Source organism: Aulonocara sp. 'chitande type north' Nkhata Bay, linkage group LG9 (genome assembly GCF_057382095.1).
Source record: "Aulonocara sp. 'chitande type north' Nkhata Bay isolate Kocher_YH1m ecotype deep benthic linkage group LG9, A_spYH_male_GT1.1, whole genome shotgun sequence".
Taxonomy (NCBI): domain Eukaryota; kingdom Metazoa; phylum Chordata; class Actinopteri; order Cichliformes; family Cichlidae; genus Aulonocara; species Aulonocara sp. 'chitande type north' Nkhata Bay.
In genome coordinates this window covers 2609154-2628388 of record NC_141352.1, presented here as the reverse complement: position 1 = coordinate 2628388, position 19235 = coordinate 2609154, and the positions used below count along the sequence as shown (strand labels likewise).

Below are 19235 nucleotides of genomic sequence, written 5' to 3'. Positions count from 1 at the left end.
GGCCGCTGCGTCTGTGCGCGCCGCCATAATGCACCATTATGCAGGGGCAGGGATAGTTCAGTAGGTAGAGTGGTGGCCCCATGATCGGAAGGTCGGGGGTTCGACTCCACTGAACGGCTACCCTGAGGTACCCCTGAGCAAGGTACCGTCCCTACACACTGCTCCCCGGGCGCTGCATTGGTGGCTGCCCACTGCTTCACTAGGTGAATGGGTTAAATGCAGAGGAACTATTTCCCCATGGGGACTAACACGCACACTTTACACTTTTATGACACAGGAAATAATTCCCTACGGTGACTTGCTCTCTTTAAAGTATAAGTACTATCTGCAATCGCTGTGCAGCCTTAATATTTGCAAATCCTAAAAAGAGTATGTCACAAAATCTGCATGACTTAGGGCACCAAAGTATTAACCATATACTTAATTTGTGCAGTATACTGTGAAATTTAGAATTAGATGTATTCATATCTATTACAGCTACTGTTATGGATGTGGATATTCTTCTGACCATGGCATGATGGCATGGCAAACAAGTAAGAAATTATGTACAAATGTATATTATCATCACTTACCATCACCACTAATACTCCACAGCTGAAGCCATCCTTCTGCACTGGATGGGTCAAGACACCTCCCTTCCATTTAATGTCCACCCATTCTGTTTTTGCGTGGCGGGTTCTCCTCATTTTTAAGTAATCACTGCACATTATTACAAAGCAGAATACAATTTGGTATATGTCATATTTCCTAATTTTAAAAAAAGATATTTTACAGAATTAAAGAGAATTTTATTAATTTTTTATTTATTTATTTTGTGGCCCGTCTTGTTTGGCTCTTTTGCCATCATAATTATTGTCTTAATAATTTGTTCACCTGATAATTTTTATTTAACCGTACTGATTTATTTTGCAAATGAGACCTAGCCAAGAGGATGCCAACAGAGAAACACGCATTGTGGGGCCAGGTACAAAAAGCTTCTACAAAAATGCAGCTGTAGTAAACTAACTTGTAAAGCCTATTTGCATATAACAAAATGTGTTGAAGCCTAAGTACCTGAATTTACGTGCAGCAAGTTTAGAGTCTTCCTCCTCTGATGAACTTGGGGAAGGATCAAGGAGATAAACAGTGTGATTCACTGCATTGATGAACTGTAGCAAAGATAAATCATTAAAACAATATTAATATATCGTCATTAAAAAATATACACAGGCTTTAAAGTAATAATCTTGTTGCTTACCAGACACTTCCAGTGTACATTTTTAATGTTAACAAACGTGACAATGGCCTGGTACTGATCGAAGTTTACCTGTCAGAAAACATTTATGTATTTCTTACAGTTTGTGGAATTCTATTAGCATTCAATCAGTAATTCTTTCTAAATGTATTTGAACATAATTATATGGACATTGGACAGTCATCTTACGTTCCGCAAGCTTTGGCGAGAAAGCTGTGTCCGATCACCAAAGAAAATCAAGCCCGCTGTGTAATGGTTCATAATGTAGATCCCCTTTTGCTCCTTTTTTGCCAGACAATGAAAAAGCCCTTCAATTACCTACGTAAAGAATTTTCATAAACACAAAGCTATGTAATTTATATAATTTAAATTGTGTTAATGATAAATAATTACATGATAATGTCCTTTTAATTGAATTACATTACACAGTCGAATTATTGTGGTTATGAGTGCTTAAATTAATCATTGATATACCTCGCCTGTTAGCCACAGGTGTGGTCGAAGGGTTCGCAGATCACGGTGGCAGATAATTATGGACGTACCATGGTTTGTTGAGGGAAGCACAGAAACCACAACCTCTGTGTCTCTTTTCTTCCACAAAGACAGGACCTCCTCATTAAAGAAAAACACACTTAACATACGATCTTACCAGCTATTGAACATGATTTTGTTATTTCTAACAAAGGTTTATGGACTGTTATTAACAATATGTCTTTGGAAAATTCATTCAAAATGTATCACTCCAAGTCTTGAATGGTAAATGAACTGGTTCTTATAAAGCGCTTTTCTACTCTTCTGAGCACTCAAAGCGATTTACACAACTTGTGCATTCACCCAAGCAGATTTTTCTAAGTGTGTTCTAAGTAACATTCACACACAATCGATGGATGCACTGGAGAGCAATTTATGGTTAGTATCTTGGATTTTTGGTATGCAGAGTTAATTTTCCCATACTCTAACTATGTTCCCGAATGCTTTTTCCCATTCAGTTTCTACTGAGGAAAAAATATTTATTTATTTAGTTATTCCCAAAATTTACCAAATAATCACTGCATTCATTTTGAATTTTGGTGCCTCCCACTTAAGTTAAGGTTACAACTAGTCAACCAAAATCCTGGATATTCACATCGAATGAGTTGAACATGAATATCAACATGTAAATAAATAAGATTTGCCCTTCATACACGTGTCCATGACTGATTACTGTGTCATGGAAAGGATCTTCTATGGAAAAAGAAGGCATTACTATTACTTTGATGAATCCTTTATGTTAGCAGTTGTCAATCCTACCTGGAATTCTGGAGTTTCCAAGGTAACATCCTCAACTCTACCAGTCTGCACAGGGGAACTCGGGGCCATAGAGGAAGCAACCTATATAAATATTGTGGACAAGAAACACAAAAAATGTTATGCAAAATATTGGTCTTTATATATGAACGATAAATTTCCCCAACATTTTATACCATCTTTGAAGATCTCCTGAAAGGAAATGGCTTGCGGAGTACTGTTACATATCTCCCCTTCTTTTTTTGGTGAGGTTCCTTCCATTTTTCTTCGTCCACTCTAAATTTCTGAACCAAAAATATGAGTCATTGAACATTGTTTAGGAATTACAAGTGAAATGCTGTGACAACATTTTCCTTAATTTACAATAAACCAAAACACACAAAAATGTCCAGTAAGACACACAGGTGCAACCAAGCTATAACGTCACAATGTGGGGCATCTCAATATCCCACCACATCAAGAAGACTTTTTTTTAATGTTCCATTTTGAAACGGCAAAGCATTGATGGACATCAGCCAGTCATTTTGCAAACCTTTCTTTGAAGCATTCTTTTTGAGTCTTTGTACTCCTTCAGCAGCGCTGTGTGACTGATTTGATACTGGACAACAAAGTCATCCAGCCTGGTGAGCCTTCCCGAACATAGACGGATATGTTTCAGATCCCACTGGCTCTTCTCCATTATCCCCTGTGTTTTATTATTCTCAGTAATATTCTGAAAAATCAAATTAAGAAATCATTAAATGTGATTTTTTTTAAAAAAGATACACATTGTTGTTGTGTGCAATGTTGTATGATCTGCAATACAGATGACTCCTCTGGACCTGCCGTTTCTCAATCACACCACACAAATATGTATATATACTAAAAATCATGTGTCTTACTTGTCTCTTGATCTTGCTTAAGGCATTGTATTTGTTGTGGTACTGCTCATACATTTTCCCAGTGCCATGTCTTCCAAGGTCACCTTTGGATTTTGAAGATTAGACTAATATTGATGTGTGTAATTTCATTTTATAAACTAATTACTTGTCTACTTTAAAATGGCTTACCTAACATTATTGCAGACCATAATCCAGAAAAAGGAAGAAGATATTTGCTAATGTGCTCCATGAGCCCCTTGCTGTATTAAGGGTTTGCCTCACCATCCATCTCCAATGATGTGTTGGAAATGAGCTTCTTAAAATGTCTCCCAAAGAGGTTGTTTCCCTTGACTCCCTAGCCAACAGACAAAACAGAATAATTATGTGATTTGAACATTGTGTGCACTCATCTTTCATATCTATAATCTAAAAACCCAACATTATGTTGTATAAAACATTTAAAATTACTCGTGAATTGTGATTATTATGCTATTCCAAAGTATTTAAAAAGATATATAAGAGGCAAAAGTTTAGCCTTTAGTTTTAATAAAAATTGACTTCAGTTTACCTTCAGGTCCTCATCAGCTTTTGAGTTTCTGTCATTGCCAGCAACACCAACATTGGCTTTCTGCATCAACAACTGAAGGTTGTGAAAATGTTTTTTGACATTCTCACCACTACACGGACTCCCAAAAACAACTGCAGCACTTTGAACCATGTCAGTGAGGTCTTTTAAGGAAGTTGCAGTAGTGAAGACTCCAAAAGTGTGCATTGCAAGATGGTAGTTCTTTGGTGCAGTAAACAGTAATAATGTTTTCCCAAATTGAAAAATGAAATGCCATGTCACATGTCACAATAAAAAAACAAACAAGTGAATACCGTATTAAAAGGACTACACTTACTACTTTTTACTCTTTGGCATTCTTCATAACATGACTAAGGCATCTGTGAAGAATTGGAACCTCGAAGTATTCCTTGTTTCCTTTCCCCGAAGCAATGTTATAATAATGATTTATTGTGTCAGAGAGATTTTTTTTGCAAAAGCTAAACAGATAGCTTGCATTAGGACCGTAGATCCATCACACATAAGCATTAAAGGTGAACGCATGGCTTTGCGCCCAAAGGCCCTTGCAACATCAGTCAGAAATGCTTCCAAAAAATATGTAATTGAGGCAGTGGTATGGTCACATGTTAAATATGTAGCCACTGGTAGGGGAGAGGATGTTTTCTGTGGATTTCTTACTACAAGTTCGTAAACATAGAAAGGAGGCGAACCCTTTCTTTTTTTTCATGATACTTCCTGTAGCATCCAAATAAAGTATGTCCTCCCAACAGCGGCTCTGGAAAATGTCAATGCTCCTGGAAGACCATAAAAAAACACCTTTTGAATGTAACATCACTTTCTGCAATACATCCTCTGGGTTGTTCTTCTTGTTTGCCACCATTAACTGGAGACTCATAATCTCATTATGATGAAGACGACTTTTCTTTCAGATTTCCAAGGCTATGTTTCTCAACACTTGAGGAGTTGGAACTTCATCTCTACACCCCGATTGCACAACATCATCATCCATTTTGCTCATTGTTTCCAGATACATGGCTCTAGGTAATTGCTTTTCCAATTCATGGCCAATTTTATCTCTCTTATGATCTCTTACAGGTCTTCTTCTTAGTTCATAGTGGTTGTGCACACACTCGAGACCTTGTAAATTGACTTTTGCCTTTAGATCGTCTTCATTATCTACAAGGAACAATATGGAAACACTGTCCGTATTCCGTCTGAAATCAGATTTGTCCACTGTAGTCCCTTGTATCCTCTTTTGGATCTCTTATTTTTTATATTAGTCCATTCTTTCCTTTTCAGGAAAAAAAAAATTGTTGCAAGTGGGACCCTGATTCTTATGAATCCATCATCAGATGAGTTGCTGTTAGGCTAAAAAAGAGGAAAAATTTATTTTGTGAGAAAACATTTTGTCCATGTTACATAACTACTGTAATATCAGTAAATATACTTGAAATACTTGTGTATTTTAAGTATATCAACAACCAGTGTTTCTAATATCAGAATATATAGCAAAAATTCATGTTGAGAAGTGTCATGAAATATAAATTTCATTCTATGTTACAACATTTGATAAAATTCTTTATTTAATTCTTTATTTAAATGTGGTGAATACTTGACAAACAAAGTAAAAAGAAAAAAACCAAAAAGACAATTATAAATTAAAGGGCCTTGGAGATGTCATTCAAACTAACACCATTGCACATCAAAACATAAATGTGAGTAACAGAAAGAATAAAAAAAACATTTCAGAATAATTCTAAGGTGGAATTACCCTGTGGAAAGAGGAATTTTCCATTTTAAAGCATTTTGAAATCACTGAAAGGTAGGTCAATTATGGACAATTTGAAAGGGCTTTTATTTTTGAAAGCAAAATCAGAATGACTTGATATTAATATGGTATCACTGTGGGGCTGTATACTGTTGATCTGTTTTGTTTTCCAAGATAAACAGATTCACCTATGTTACTTTTATGAAAATAGTTATATTTCATAACATTACAAATACAAAGAAAAGATTGTGTCATTAATATGTAAAGACAAGAAATCCACTTCAGTAAATTTTAATAAATAAAATCAGAATGACTTGATATTGATATGGTATCACCGTGGGGTTGTATGCTGTTGATATAAAGTGGAATTACCCTGTGGAAACAAGAATTTTTCATTTTAGAGCATTTTGAAATCACTGAAAGTTAGGTCAATTATGGACAATTTGAAAAGTCTTTTATTTTGGAAGGCATAATCAGAATGACTTGATATTGATATGGTATCACTGTGGGGCTGTATACTGTTGATCTAAGGTGGAATTACCCTGTGGAAACAGGAATTTCCCATTTTAGAGCATTTTGAAATCACTGAAAGGTAGGTCAATTATGGACAATTTGAAAGGGCTTTTATTTTTGAAAGCAAAATCAGAATGACTTGCTATTGATATGGTATCACTGTGGGGTTGTATACTGTTGATCTAAAGTGGAATTACCCTGTGGAAACAGGAATTTTCCATTTTAGAGCATTTTGAATCGTTAGAAGATTAAGTCAAATATCGGCAATTTCAAAGGGCCATTACTATGAAAAGCAAAATCAGACTGACTTGATATTGATATGGTATTACTGTGAAAAAGACTGCGGTTGGAAAGTGTTGATACAAAGTTCAAATAGTATTTGGAAATACGACTTTTGCTTTCAAGAGCATTTTAAGTCATTGAAAGAGTAGTTCAAAAATGAAGATTCACAGGGCTTTTACTTTGAAATCCAAATTAAGATGGCCTTGATAGTGACAGGGCACAATTAGGATACAAGGCTGTGTCATATAGATCATTCATTAGAGTTTGTAAAATAAAAAAAGCCTAAATTATATGTTATTATGTTCTTAACATATCTGCTAATTCACTCGAAGTTGGCTTTTATTTTGAAATCTGGTTTCCACATCCATTCCCGTAATACTTTGAATACACAGGGAACGTAAAACAAACTGGAGGCTGGCTTGACTGCAAGTCTCGAATTGGAGGCTGGCTTGACACCAGTAATACAAGCTAGCGTTTACACCGTAACTTTAAGCTAGCACCATAAAGATGGTAAAACACGTAATAATAAATGCATCTTAAAGCTGTTATATTAGCACTCTGTGTATTACTAAGATAACCACATTAACATTACTGACACTCGCTGACTTTTAATAGTCATTCTATAAATGCTGTCCGTTTAAATGGTCTTACCTGTACACACTGCATATCCACCGGATTCCAGCCAGAGTGGATTCTGGAGTCTTCCACGCTCCTGTTAGTGATCCTCCATCTGGATGGATGAGAACAACCTTCTGAACAATCTAGCAGGAGATGGCCTATATCTATGGGACTGATTTGTGCTAATAACGCCCATTGTATGGACTGATAACAGCCGAAGCGGGTGAATAAAGTCACCCAGTAGCTAGCTGTGCCATTACCCAGCATACATCACTCCCTCCATATATGCAATAAACGATACAAAAGTAATAGCCTATAATTGATATATCTGCTGTTTCTCAGGTAGTTGCTTACATTATATAATTTATTGTGTTCAGTATACGTCACTACAATGTGATTTGGAAAATGTCTAAATATACCGACAACAGGCACTTCCGCAGCAATCTCTTCAATCGGAGGACCCTTCACGTCAATTCCCGACGCGAGGGGGTACCCTGCACGTCCATAAGTAAAGCAGAGGGAGCCTGACCATGCGTCACACGTTTCACGAGTTGGGAGTGAGAACATGTTGTTTTATCACTGTGTAACTGAGATCAATTGAAAGCCTGCATGCGCTAGTACCTCTTGCCACAAGTTCAGAGAATCCTTTGCGGTTTTACCCCTGAATGATGTCACATTTTTGGTGGGCCGGTCTCTAGTCAAAATGCCCGGGCCGATTTTTTGTCCCAGTCCAGCCCTGTGTGTACTGCCTTTTGTTCCTGGAGAAGGTATTTAACTGAGAGCCATGCTAGGCTCAGGGAGACTCTGCTGACCGTCTGCCCCGCGGTCATGCAGGGACTTCATCAAGCTTGGTTGTCTGTTCTTTGTGTGTTTGATTAAAGAATGTTAGCTACCGCTCACCGCTCGTCTGCAGGCTTTATTTACATGGAAAACTTCCACAACAGGCAAAAAAAAAGCTTTTTGCTAAAACAAAAAGATTTAGAGCAGAAGTTTTTTGCACTGCATTTTAAAATGAAAACATATTGCATTTATTTAAAATTAAAGACAGAGCAGAAAGTGTGTTACTGTTTTACATCCACAGACACACAAGAAAAGAAGCAGGCAACATGAGGTCAAGTTATGGCAATTTTATTTGTGTATTTCAGTTTTTAAAAAACAAACAAACGTCCCAAGAAGAAGGATGGGGAGAAAGAAAGGTGGAGAGAGGAGGAAGAAACTATCGAGATGCTGCTGGGTCACTTCTTCCTCAGCAGTCTGCTCCAGAATCCCCTCCTGTCCTCGGCTTGCTTTTCTTTTGCCTTCAGTTCTTTTAAGGTTTTGTTGAGCTGCTCCTCGGCATCTTTAAATTTTTCTTCCAGCTGCTGTTTGGCCAGTTTCACTTTGTGTTTGAGGAGCTCTTTAGCTTCCTTTTTGTGCTTTCGTATTTCTTTAAGTGCGTCTTTGCAGTCTTTCTTGGTCACCCCAGAGCCGGTCATTTCTTTCTTTCTTTAAGTGTCATGGTCTCCGTGCCTGTCCGGCCGGCCCCACAAGGCTACATTTGCTGTTTCGGTTCTCTCTCCCTCTGCCTGGGTGGGGCTCACTGTGGGCTCCCGCCCTTCGCCCTGACGACAATCACCTGTCATCACCGGGAGCACTATTTGAGGCTGGAACACACATCCTCTCGTCGCTGGATGATTGTACTACTGACGTTAGTGTTCTCCCTGCCGTGTGAATGTGTGTGAGTGTGGGCAAGAAGACATGAGCGAGTGTGAGAGAGCTACCCTGTGATTCCCTGGAGTTTTGGATTCCCTTCACTGTATATATATTGTGCACTGGAACTGTAAATAAACTGTATTTTGGAGACATCTACCGCTCTGCGCTTGAGTCCCTACAACCAGATCGTGACATTAAGTGCGTCTTTGCAGTCTTTCTTGGTCACCGCATTTCTTTCTTCAATACCTTCACCTCAATTTTCTCTTCTGCAAGTTCTTCTTGCATTTTCATCAGTTCCTTCCTCATGTTTTGAGTGTAACTCTTTGTATCTTCCATTTCTTTCTTTGCTCCCTGTATTTTAATTTTCTCTTCCTCCAACACTTTTTGAGCTTCCAACAATTCTTTCTTCAAATTTTCAATCTCATTTTCTGCCTCGTGTTTACCTTTTTGTCTCCTCTTCAAGTTGTTGCTTCACATGCAGTAATTGCTTCCTTAGTGTTTCAGCTTCAGCCGTTACATTTGCAGCTTCTTGTGTTGCTAACTGCATTTTCCTTTTTTCCTCTTCAAAAGCTTCCTGCACCTCCTGTAATTCCTGCATCACATTTTCTGCCTCCTTCTTTGCAGTTTGAAATTTATTTTTGGCTTCTTGTGCTGTGCTTTTCTCTTCCTCCAATGCTTTTTGAGCTTCCAACAGTTCTTTCTTCATGTTTTCATTCTCGTTTTCTGCCTGTTGTTTTCCCATTTTCTCTCCTTTAAGTTTGAGACCCACATGCAATAATTCCTGCAATACTACTTCAGTTTCATCCATCTTCATCCGCTTTATCCGAGGCCGGGTCGCGGGGGCAGCAGCCTAAGCAAAGAGGCCCAGACCTCCCTCTCCCCAGCCACCTCCTCCAGCTTATCTGGGGGAAATACCAAGGCGTTCCCAGGCCAGCCGAGAGATATAATCACTCCAGCGTGTCCTGGGTCTGCCCCGGGGCCTCCTCCCGGTGGGACATGCCTGGAACACCTCACCCAGGAGGCGCCCAGGGGGCATCCTTGTCAGATGCCTGAACCACCTCAGCTGGCTCCTTTCGATGTGGAGCAGCAGCTGCTCTACTCTGAGCCCCTCCCGGATGGCCGAACTTCTCACCCTATCTCTAAGGGAGATAGGGTGAGACATTTCTGTCGCTTGTATCCGCGATCTTGTTCTTTCGGTCACTACCCACAGCTCGTGGCCATAAATTGAGAGTTTCGCTTTTACACGCAGCTCCCTCTTCACCACGACGGACCGGTGCAGCGTCCGCATTACTGCAGCTGCAGCCCCAATCCGTCTGTCGATCTCCGGCTCCCTTCTCCCATCACTCGCGAACAGGACCCCGAGATACTTGAACTCCTCCACTTGGGGCAGGAACTCATCCCCGACCCGGAGTGGGCACTCCACCCTTTTCCGGCTGAGAACCATGGCCTCAGATTTGGAGGTGCTGATCCTCATTCCCGCTGCTTCACACTCGGCTGCGAACCGTTCCAGTGCGAGCTGGAGGCCCTCACCCGATGAAGCCAACAGAACCACATCATCCGCAAAAAATCAGAGATGAGATTCTGAGGCCACCAAAGCTAAAGCCCTCCGCCACTTGGCTGCGCCTAGAAATCCTGTCCATAAAAATTATGAACAGAACCGGAGACAAAGGGCAGCCCTGGCGAAGCCCATCACCCACCGGGAACGAGTTCGACTTATTGCCGGCAATGCGAACCAAGCTCTTGCAACGGTTGTATAGGGATCGAATGGCCCGTAGCAATGGGCCAGACACCACATACTCCTGCAACACCTCCCACAGGACACCCCGAGGGGCACGGTCGAATGCCTTCTCCAAGTCCACAAAACACATGTAGACTGGTTGGGCAAACTCCCATGCACCCTCAAGTATCCTCGAGAGGATAAAGAGCTGGCCCAGTGTTCCGCGACCAGAACGAAAACCGCATTGTTCCTCCTGTATCTGAGGTTCGACTAGCGGATGAACTCTCCTTTCCAGCACCCTGGCATAGACTTTCCCAGGGAGGCTGAAACTTCAGTTTCAAACTGTGAATTTTTAGCTTCTCCTCTTGATTTTTCTGCCTCTTCTTTTAATTTGACATTTTCAGCCTGTATCATTTGAAATTGTTCTTGCAGGTTAATCAGCTGTACTGTATTGTATGGTGAAGCACTCGCCGATCCTCTTCTCGTTCTCCCTCGATTCATTTTGGCCTTTTAAACAAAGGAGCCAACGTATTGTAGAGGAGTGAAGTGAAGTTTTCGATGTTTCTTCGTCAGCTGTCGTTTGTCCTGCACAGAGATGCTGCTGTAGATGTGTCTCTAGCTGTGTCTGGATACAATGAAACATGCCGTAACTGAGTGCTTGTGTTGCACAGTTCTACTAAACATTCCATTTCATGCATGCTCCGCCCACATGGTCAGGAATGTCAGGTGCTGCATCACCAAATGCTGCTCCCGTTGCCTAGCAATAACAGCTGTTTACTTTTTGGGGTCTGGTTCATTGTTTAATAAAGAAAACATGTCCAAGTACTGGATGCTGAGGCTCAGCGCATATTCTAGCCTGCTGTGTGGGTGGGCAGCTAGAAATCACTGGTGGGCAATATGAGTGAGGAGAAAACTGGAGCAGCCAAGCAGGGAGCTGCAGGTTGCTGGTTTGAGTCTCTGTTCAGATGCTGGTGTCTCCTCTCTCTGAGATGTCTGCAAACAGTCCCAGATAAAACAATAAGGATAATAAACAAACACGTGACTGAAATAACAATTATGACTCTGATGTGTTTCATGTGTAGCAGGATGGCCTCTATACAGCAGTCGCTGCAAGCATCCACATCACCACACTTACGTTTCTTTAAGCAGGCGTGCTGGGCTCCTCCTAAGGAAAGTTTGAAACTTCATTTCCTTCATGCTGGTGAACTTTTTACCAAATATTTTCATCAAAGCTTCTCCATCACTGACAGGGATTGTTTGGATCTTCACACTCATCTCCACCAACCCTAAAAAATGAGTCTCACTTTGCTCATATAATGCCAGGAGTGTCTCCATATTTCACAAAAGTCTATGCAAACATGTAACAGTATCCCATATTCATATAAATATTATTGATATTATAACAAAAGCTATCACCAACACAATTGTCCCAAGTGCTTTTGTTTATTAGTTATTGCAAATGCTTGATTGCAGTTCTTGCTACATGACAAAACCACTTATTAGTTTTAGAAGGAAATGACTTTTTCTACATGAGGTAAAGTTGGAGCTGTTTCCCCAAACTAAATGAAATCATCATTTAAAAAACTACAATCTGTATTTACTCTGAACATCTGTGTTAACATTTGAAATTGGAAACATGTAAGTGTAACAAACATGTTAAAACATAAGAAATCAGGAAGGGGCATGTATAGGGATTTCTTTTACTTATGTATTAATCACATTATTTTATTGTATGATACCTTGGTGCCACTGGATTTTAACATGTCTCACACTCATACAGTAAGACAAATGGTGGGGGTCTAGTAAGGAAGTTGGGGGAAGCAGACAGCTCCACAGGAAGAGTCTTTTGTCTCTTTGTGGACTCTGGGGGGTAGCAAGGGAGTGTGAACCTTCTTCTTGTCCTTAGCGGGCGACCACCGGCGGTGGTCTGCCGCGCAACCAGTACGCTGCTGTAGGTGCCGCAGGTTCTTTTGCTTGACCAACGATTATCTTCCACGCTTTTTGATCTAAGGCGATGGTTCTTGCCTGCTCGAGGTCAAGTCGAAGAGCCTTCAAATCATCCTGGATTTGTTTCATCCTTGTCTTCTTTGGTGCATTTCGATGCACCCTCCAATCGGTGGGGCGGGTCAACCAGAGTAGGCCATGGGGGTAGCGGCTCGGGTCCATTTGACAAATGTGGCCAAACCAACGGAGTCGACGGCGCTGGATTAGGTCGCCGATCGTCGGTTGGCTGCCGCAGCTGGTGAGGATGGTGTCATTCGAATGACGGTCGCGAAGGGAAACGCCGAGCATGCATCTAAGGCAACGCATTTGGAAAGCTTTGAGCTTGCTCGGGTCGTGTTTGAGCATTGTCCACGTCCCTGCACTGTAAAGTAGAATGTTAGATTTGTATTGTTGATTGTCATTTATGCTTAGAAATATTTACTTATATATGCTTAGAGTTTTGTAATTAGTTGTAGATTGGTAGAGGTTTTGATCCTTGATAGTCTGCAAACTTTGTGTGTATTGGACAGCACTTTGGGAGCATGAGAGGTCATACCGTGTTTTATTGTTTTATGGTAGGATTAACGTAGTTGCGTCTGTTCTAGTCTAAGTGCTTTTCTGTTTAGATGACCTGCTGGACTTCCTTACCGGGGGGGTCTAGTCTACCCTCTTCCTGACCAAGGATGTTTGACCCTTTGATCAGCAGTCCACACACACACACACACACACACACACACACACACACACACACACACACACACACACACACACACACAGGCAAGGTACTCTTTGTGTGTATGTAGACGTCATATGTTAATGAACTTATGCATATTCATGTAACCTCAATAAAAGAACAGTGGTACGGGAGAACGGACGAGACCAACTGGAGTCAAGCGACTGTCCGGTTCTCTCCCGTGCACGAGAAACATGAAGAAGCTTGCCTACTTGTGTCTTGCTTTGCAGTGTAATTATATTGTCTTCAACGTTCCAGCGGATGGGTTCAAGCTACAAACCTATCATAGAATGAGCAGGATCAGGGTTCGGTAAAGGCGGATCTTTGTCGCTAATGAGATGTTCTTCTTCTTCCAGACGCACCAGCGCAGAGTCAGGACTTTGGTCTTCTCGGCGTTAACATTGAGACCGTACAGTTTGGAGTGCCGGGCGATGTCATAGAGGATGTGAGTTGCCTCGGTGTCATCTTCGGCAAAAATGGCGCTATCGTCAGCGAACATTAGATCGGTGATAAATTGATCGGTCGAGGCTTGGACTCTGTGGCGGCCCTCGAATGCTTTGCGCATTATCACATCGATGACGATGTTGAACAACAGCGGTGACACCACATCGCCCTGCCGGACCCCTGTCATGATGGGGAATTCATCGGACACTTCGTCATGAATACGTACCTGGCTGGTCGAGCCATCGTAGGCGGTTTGTAGTAGCTCGATGATCTTCACGGGTATGTGTTCGGCTGCCAAAGCCCTCCACAAGGCTGGCCGGTCGATGCAATCAAACGCAGACTTGAAATCAATGAAGATGATGACTGTTCGACGTCCGCATCTGATCCGTTCCTCCATGAGTCGACGTAGGGTGAAGATTGGGTTGCTGCAGCCTCGTCCGGGTCAGAACCCGGCCTGTTCTTCCCGGCTGGTCATCTCACAGTGCTTTTGAAGGCGTGATTGAATTGTTTTCATAAGGACCTTGCCGACGATGGACAGTAAGCTGATGCCGCGGTAGTTTTTACATTCTCGGTTGTCGCCTTTCTTTAGGATAGGAATGACAGCCGCCTTCTTCCAATTTGCTGGTATCACATTTGATGTCCAGATCAGTTTGAATAATGAGTGTAGACGTATGACGAGGACTTCTCCTCCAGCTTTGAGGGCTTCTGCTGCCACATGATCAGGGCCAGCGGCCTTGTTGTTCTTTAGCGAATGTATTGCGAGTTTGACTTCTTCTACCGTTGGTTCTGCATCAGACATCGGCACCGTAGGAGGGTCGATGATGGGCGGCGCTGCAGCCGGACCTTGGGGCGGATCGTGATTGTAGAGTTCATTGAAGTATTCTTTCCACCGTTGCAGGCGCTCCGCAGTTGACTTTACAAACGAGCCATCCACCTTCCTGATGTTATCATTCATCATCTTGCACTTGCCACTGAGACTACGTATGGTCTGGTACAACACCCTGTAGTCTTGTCGTTCGGCCGTATTTTCAAGTTCCTCAGTGACTTTGTTCCAGTACGCCTCACGGTCTGCTTTCATCTTCAGCCTCACCTCACGGTTTAGCCGATGATACTTTTCAAAGTTGGTTAGCTTGGCCTTCTTGCGTTCAAAGACCAAGTCAAGGCACTCGTCCGAGATCCACGGTTGTGTGCGACGCTGGGCGGGTGGGCACAGCGGCTTGGCGCAGTCCAAGATGGCTTTCGATATTGTTTGCTCTTCTTTGTTGGCATCGTCGCTCAGGGGGAGTAGGGCGAAGTGGTTCGATAATGCGATCTGGAATTCTTGACGGCGGTCATTGTTGTTGAGGTGATGCCAGCCCAGCCTGGGCGGCTTGGGTGTCGGCCTCTTCGCTCGTTGGAGCTTCAGGCGCACTCTGGCTTGGACAAGATAGTGATCAGAGCCGCAGTCGGGTCCGCGCATCGCCCGGACATCTTGCAAGGATGATCGGAACTGGGTGTTGAGCACATAGTCGAGTAGCGCTAAGTCGTTTCCTCTTGGGTTGCGCCATGTCAGACGGTGCTTGAGCGAGTGTTGGAATAGCGTGTTCCCGAGGACCAGTTTGTTGGTGGCGGCGAATGACAGCAATCGTAGCCCATTGTCGTTCATTTTTGCATGGCTGAACTTTCCCATCGTCGATTCCCAGCCAGTGCGGCCTTCTCCGATGTGGGCGTTTATGTCGCCGGCGATCATGATCATGCCGGTTTGAGGTAGGGAGTCCATGACGTCTTGCAGGCAATCATAGAAATCATCTTTAGTTGCGTCGGAGTTCATTTCGGTCGGTGCATAGACCGCGATGATATGTAGCTTGATTGTACCGTTGACAGTTAGGACAGCGATACGGTCAGATATAGGTTGGAAGGCCACGACGCTCACAGAGAACCGATGGTGTACCATGAAGCTGACTCCGGCTTCTCTTTTGTCGCCGCCCGAGTAATACAACATCATCTTTTTGTCCATGGCTGGCACTTCGACGGAGACAGTACCAGTTCCAGTCAGCCGAAGTTCCGATAGGGCCGTTATCGAGACGTTGAGTTTTGAAAGTTCACGGGCGATGATCTCCTTCTGCCCAACATGGTGACCAGTTCTGACATTTCATGCTGTAATGTTGATCGGCGTCTTGGGCGTGAGACGATGGAATTGATGGCCAGTAGTCCCACCAGCGCCCTGGGTCCCCAGCGCTGGCGCATCGGCTGCCCCGGATGCGGTAGCATTGGTTGATAAAGCTGATCGTTGAGATTCCATTGGTTTCAAGCCAAGTTTCCCCAATTAATCGGTTCTGGTCGCCTTGGCAGGGCGACCACCCTCCTTTCACAGCCGGGCTTGGGACCGTCCATGGCGGAGTTAGTGTTAACCTTAAATTGTGAAACAGCTGTGTACTGCCTTTTGTTCCTGGAGAAGGTATTTAACTGAGAGCCATGCTAGGCTCAGGGAGACTCTGCTGACCGTCTGTCCCGCGGTCATGCAGGGACTTCTGAAAAGATCTGAAAAGATGGCACCGGTGAGGTCGGCTGCCGTCATGACTGTTCCGACCACTTTTTCTTTGTCTTTGTTTTTTAAGTTAGTTTTCAGCATTTCTAAATCGGCAAAATCATCACCACTGGGTACATTAGGTATGACAGTGACACTCTTGTTTCTATTGGTATACAATGTACTCACAATTCGAAGTTTTTAACTCCGGATCCGAGCTGGCCGAGTGAGATCTTGAGGGAGAACAAAGGAAAGCGGCGGCGGCCTAGAGGGAAGCGAGCCGGCGTCAGGAACAGGCTGAGAGCTCGTGCACACCGCACACCTCTGCCTAGCATCCTGCTCGCCAACGTCCAGTCACTGGAGAACAAGCTTGACGACCTCAGGGCCAGGATAAAGTTCCAGAGAGACATTCGGGACTGCAATCTCCTCTGCTTCACAGAAACATGGCTGAACCCAGCGGTGCCGGACCACGCCATCCAGCCAGCCGAGTTCTTCTCGGTTCACCGTATGGACAGGACACGGGACTCGGGGAAGTCAAGGGGAGGCGGCGTGTGTTTAATGGTGAACAACAACTGGTGCAACAGTGCGAACGTTGTTCCTCTCACACGCTCCTGCACACCAAATCTGGAACTACTGTCCATCATGTGTCGTCCTTTTTATCTACTTCGGGAATTTACATCGGTCATTGTAAGTGCCATTTATATTCCACCACAAGCGGACACGGTCACCACCTTATGCGAGCTGCATGAGGCACTCACACAGCACCAGACACAACACCGGGACGCTGCGCTTATTGTGACGGGGGACTATAATAGCGCCAACCTCAAACGCGCAGCGCCGAACTTTTATCAACACATCACCTGCCCCACCAGAGGTGAAAGGACACTGGACCACTGCTACACTGCGGTCAAGGACGGCTACAAGGCACAATCCCGCCCTCCTTTTGGCAAATCTGATCACGCCGCCATCTTCCTCATCCCAAAATACAAACAAAGGCTGAAACAGGAAGTTCCGGTTCAGAGGAAGGTCGCGCGCTGGACGGATCAATTGGTGGCCGCGTTACAGGACGCACTCGATGACGCAGACTGGGGCATGTTCAGAAACAGCTCCGATGATGATGTCAACGTGTTTACGGAAGCGGTTGTGGGATTCATCGGGAAACTAGTGGATGATACCGTGGAGACAAAGACTATCACAACGTTTCCCAACCAGAAGCCGTGGGTGGATAAAACCATCCGCGACGCTCTGAGATCCCGCACCGCTGCCTACAACACGGGACTCACGACGGGGGACATGGACCCGTACAAAGCCGCGTCATATAACGTGCTGAGGGCGGTGAAAGAGGCGAAGCAGGAAACTAGAGTCACAACTCCAACAGAGTGACTCTAGGAGCCTGTGGCGGGGACTAAGGACAATAACGGACTATAAAGCACCAACAACCGGTATGACGAACGTGGCCGTGACTCTGGCAGACGAGCTGAACACTTTCTATGCTCGCTTCGAGGCTGCAGCTAAGGACTCCAACGATGCTAATGCTAGCGGCGCTAACGGCTGCAGACAGGAAGATACTGCCAGCACCGGAAACGTGCTCGTCATCTCCGAGCATGAAGTAAGGAGAGCCTTCAAGAGAGTGAACACCAGGAAAGCAGCAGGGCCAGACGGCATCCCAGGTCGTATCCTAAGAGACTGCGCATACCAGCTAGCTCCTGTGTTCACTGAGATATTCAACATCTCTTTATCTCAGTCGGTGATCCCCACATGCTTCAAAGAGTCCATCATTGTCCCTGTCCCGAAGAAACCCCACCCTGCTTCTCTCAATGACTATCGCCCTGTAGCCCTCACCTCAGTAGTGATGAAGTGCTTTGAACGCCTGGTCAGAGACTTCATCATTTCTTCACTACCAGACACACTGGACCCACTACAGTTCGCTTACCGTCCAAATCGTTCCACAGACGATGCCATCTCTCATCTCCTCCACACATCACTCACTCACTTGGACACTAGAAGGGGGAATTATGTTAAAATGCTCTTCATAGACTACAGCTCTGCATTTAACACCATAATTCCCTCCACACTCACCACCAAGCTGGAGCATCTGGGACTCAGCTCATCTATGTGTCAGTGGATCTCCAACTTCCTAACTGGCAGACCACAGGCAGTAAGGATGGGCAGACATGTCTCAGCCTCCACCACTCTCAGCACTGGAGCCCCCCAGGGGTGTGTTCTGAGCCCCCTGCTGTACTCTCTGTACACATATGACTGCGTGGCCACTACCAGCTCCACCACCATCATCAAGTTTGCTGATGACACCGTCGTGGTGGGCCTGATCTCTGATAACGACGAGAGGGCCTACCTGAAGGAGATTAGGAATCTGGAAAACTGGTGCCAGAGGAACAACCTCCTTCTAAACGTCAGTAAGACAAAGGAGCTGATAGTGGACTTCAGCACTAAGCAGGAGAGGAACTACCAGACCCCCGTCATCAACGAGTGCCCAGTGGAGAGAGTGGACAGCTTCAAATACCTCGGAGTTCACATCACGCAGGACCTGTCATGGTCCTGTCACATCAACACCGTGGTGAAAAAGGCCCGTCAGCGTCTCTACCACCTCAGACGCTTGAGAGACTTCCAACTGCCCTCCAAGGTGCTCAGGAACTTTTACTCGTGCACCATAGAGAGCATCCTGACGGGAAACATCTTAACCTGGTTCGGGAACAGCACCATGCAGGACAGACGAGCTCTACAGAGGGTTGTGCGATCAGCTGAGCGCACCATCCGCTCCGAGCTCCCTGACCTGCACTCAATCTACAGCAGGCGGTGCTGGACCAAGGCCAGGAAGATGGTGAAGGACCTCAGCCATCCCAACAACAGACTGTTCTCTCTGTTGAGGTCAGGAAAGCGATTCCGCTCCCTGAAGACCAACACAGAGAGACTGAGGAGGAGCTTCTTCCCGCAGGCGATACGGTCTCTCAATCACACCACCACACAGTACTGACCCACACATATAGTTCTTACACACACACTGGACATTCTTGA

General features: G+C 44.1%; 1 protein-coding gene and 1 pseudogene across 1 annotated transcript; both read right to left on the bottom strand.

The window, feature by feature from the left end:
• Nucleotides 1–1001: 1001 nt before the first annotated feature.
• LOC147321413 (uncharacterized) lies at nt 1002–3200 on the bottom strand. Its single transcript, XM_086305342.1, has 6 exons — nt 3054–3200; nt 2698–2805; nt 2525–2605; nt 1709–1846; nt 1424–1552; nt 1002–1148 (listed from the first exon to the last, which is right to left on the bottom strand). The coding sequence occupies exons 1-6, from the start codon at nt 3198–3200 to the stop codon at nt 1002–1004; spliced, it is 750 nt and encodes a 249-aa protein (XP_086161468.1).
• A 1089-nt stretch (nt 3201–4289) lies between these two features.
• LOC147321412 (uncharacterized) lies at nt 4290–7410 on the bottom strand (annotated as a pseudogene).
• Nucleotides 7411–19235: the final 11825 nt, after the last annotated feature.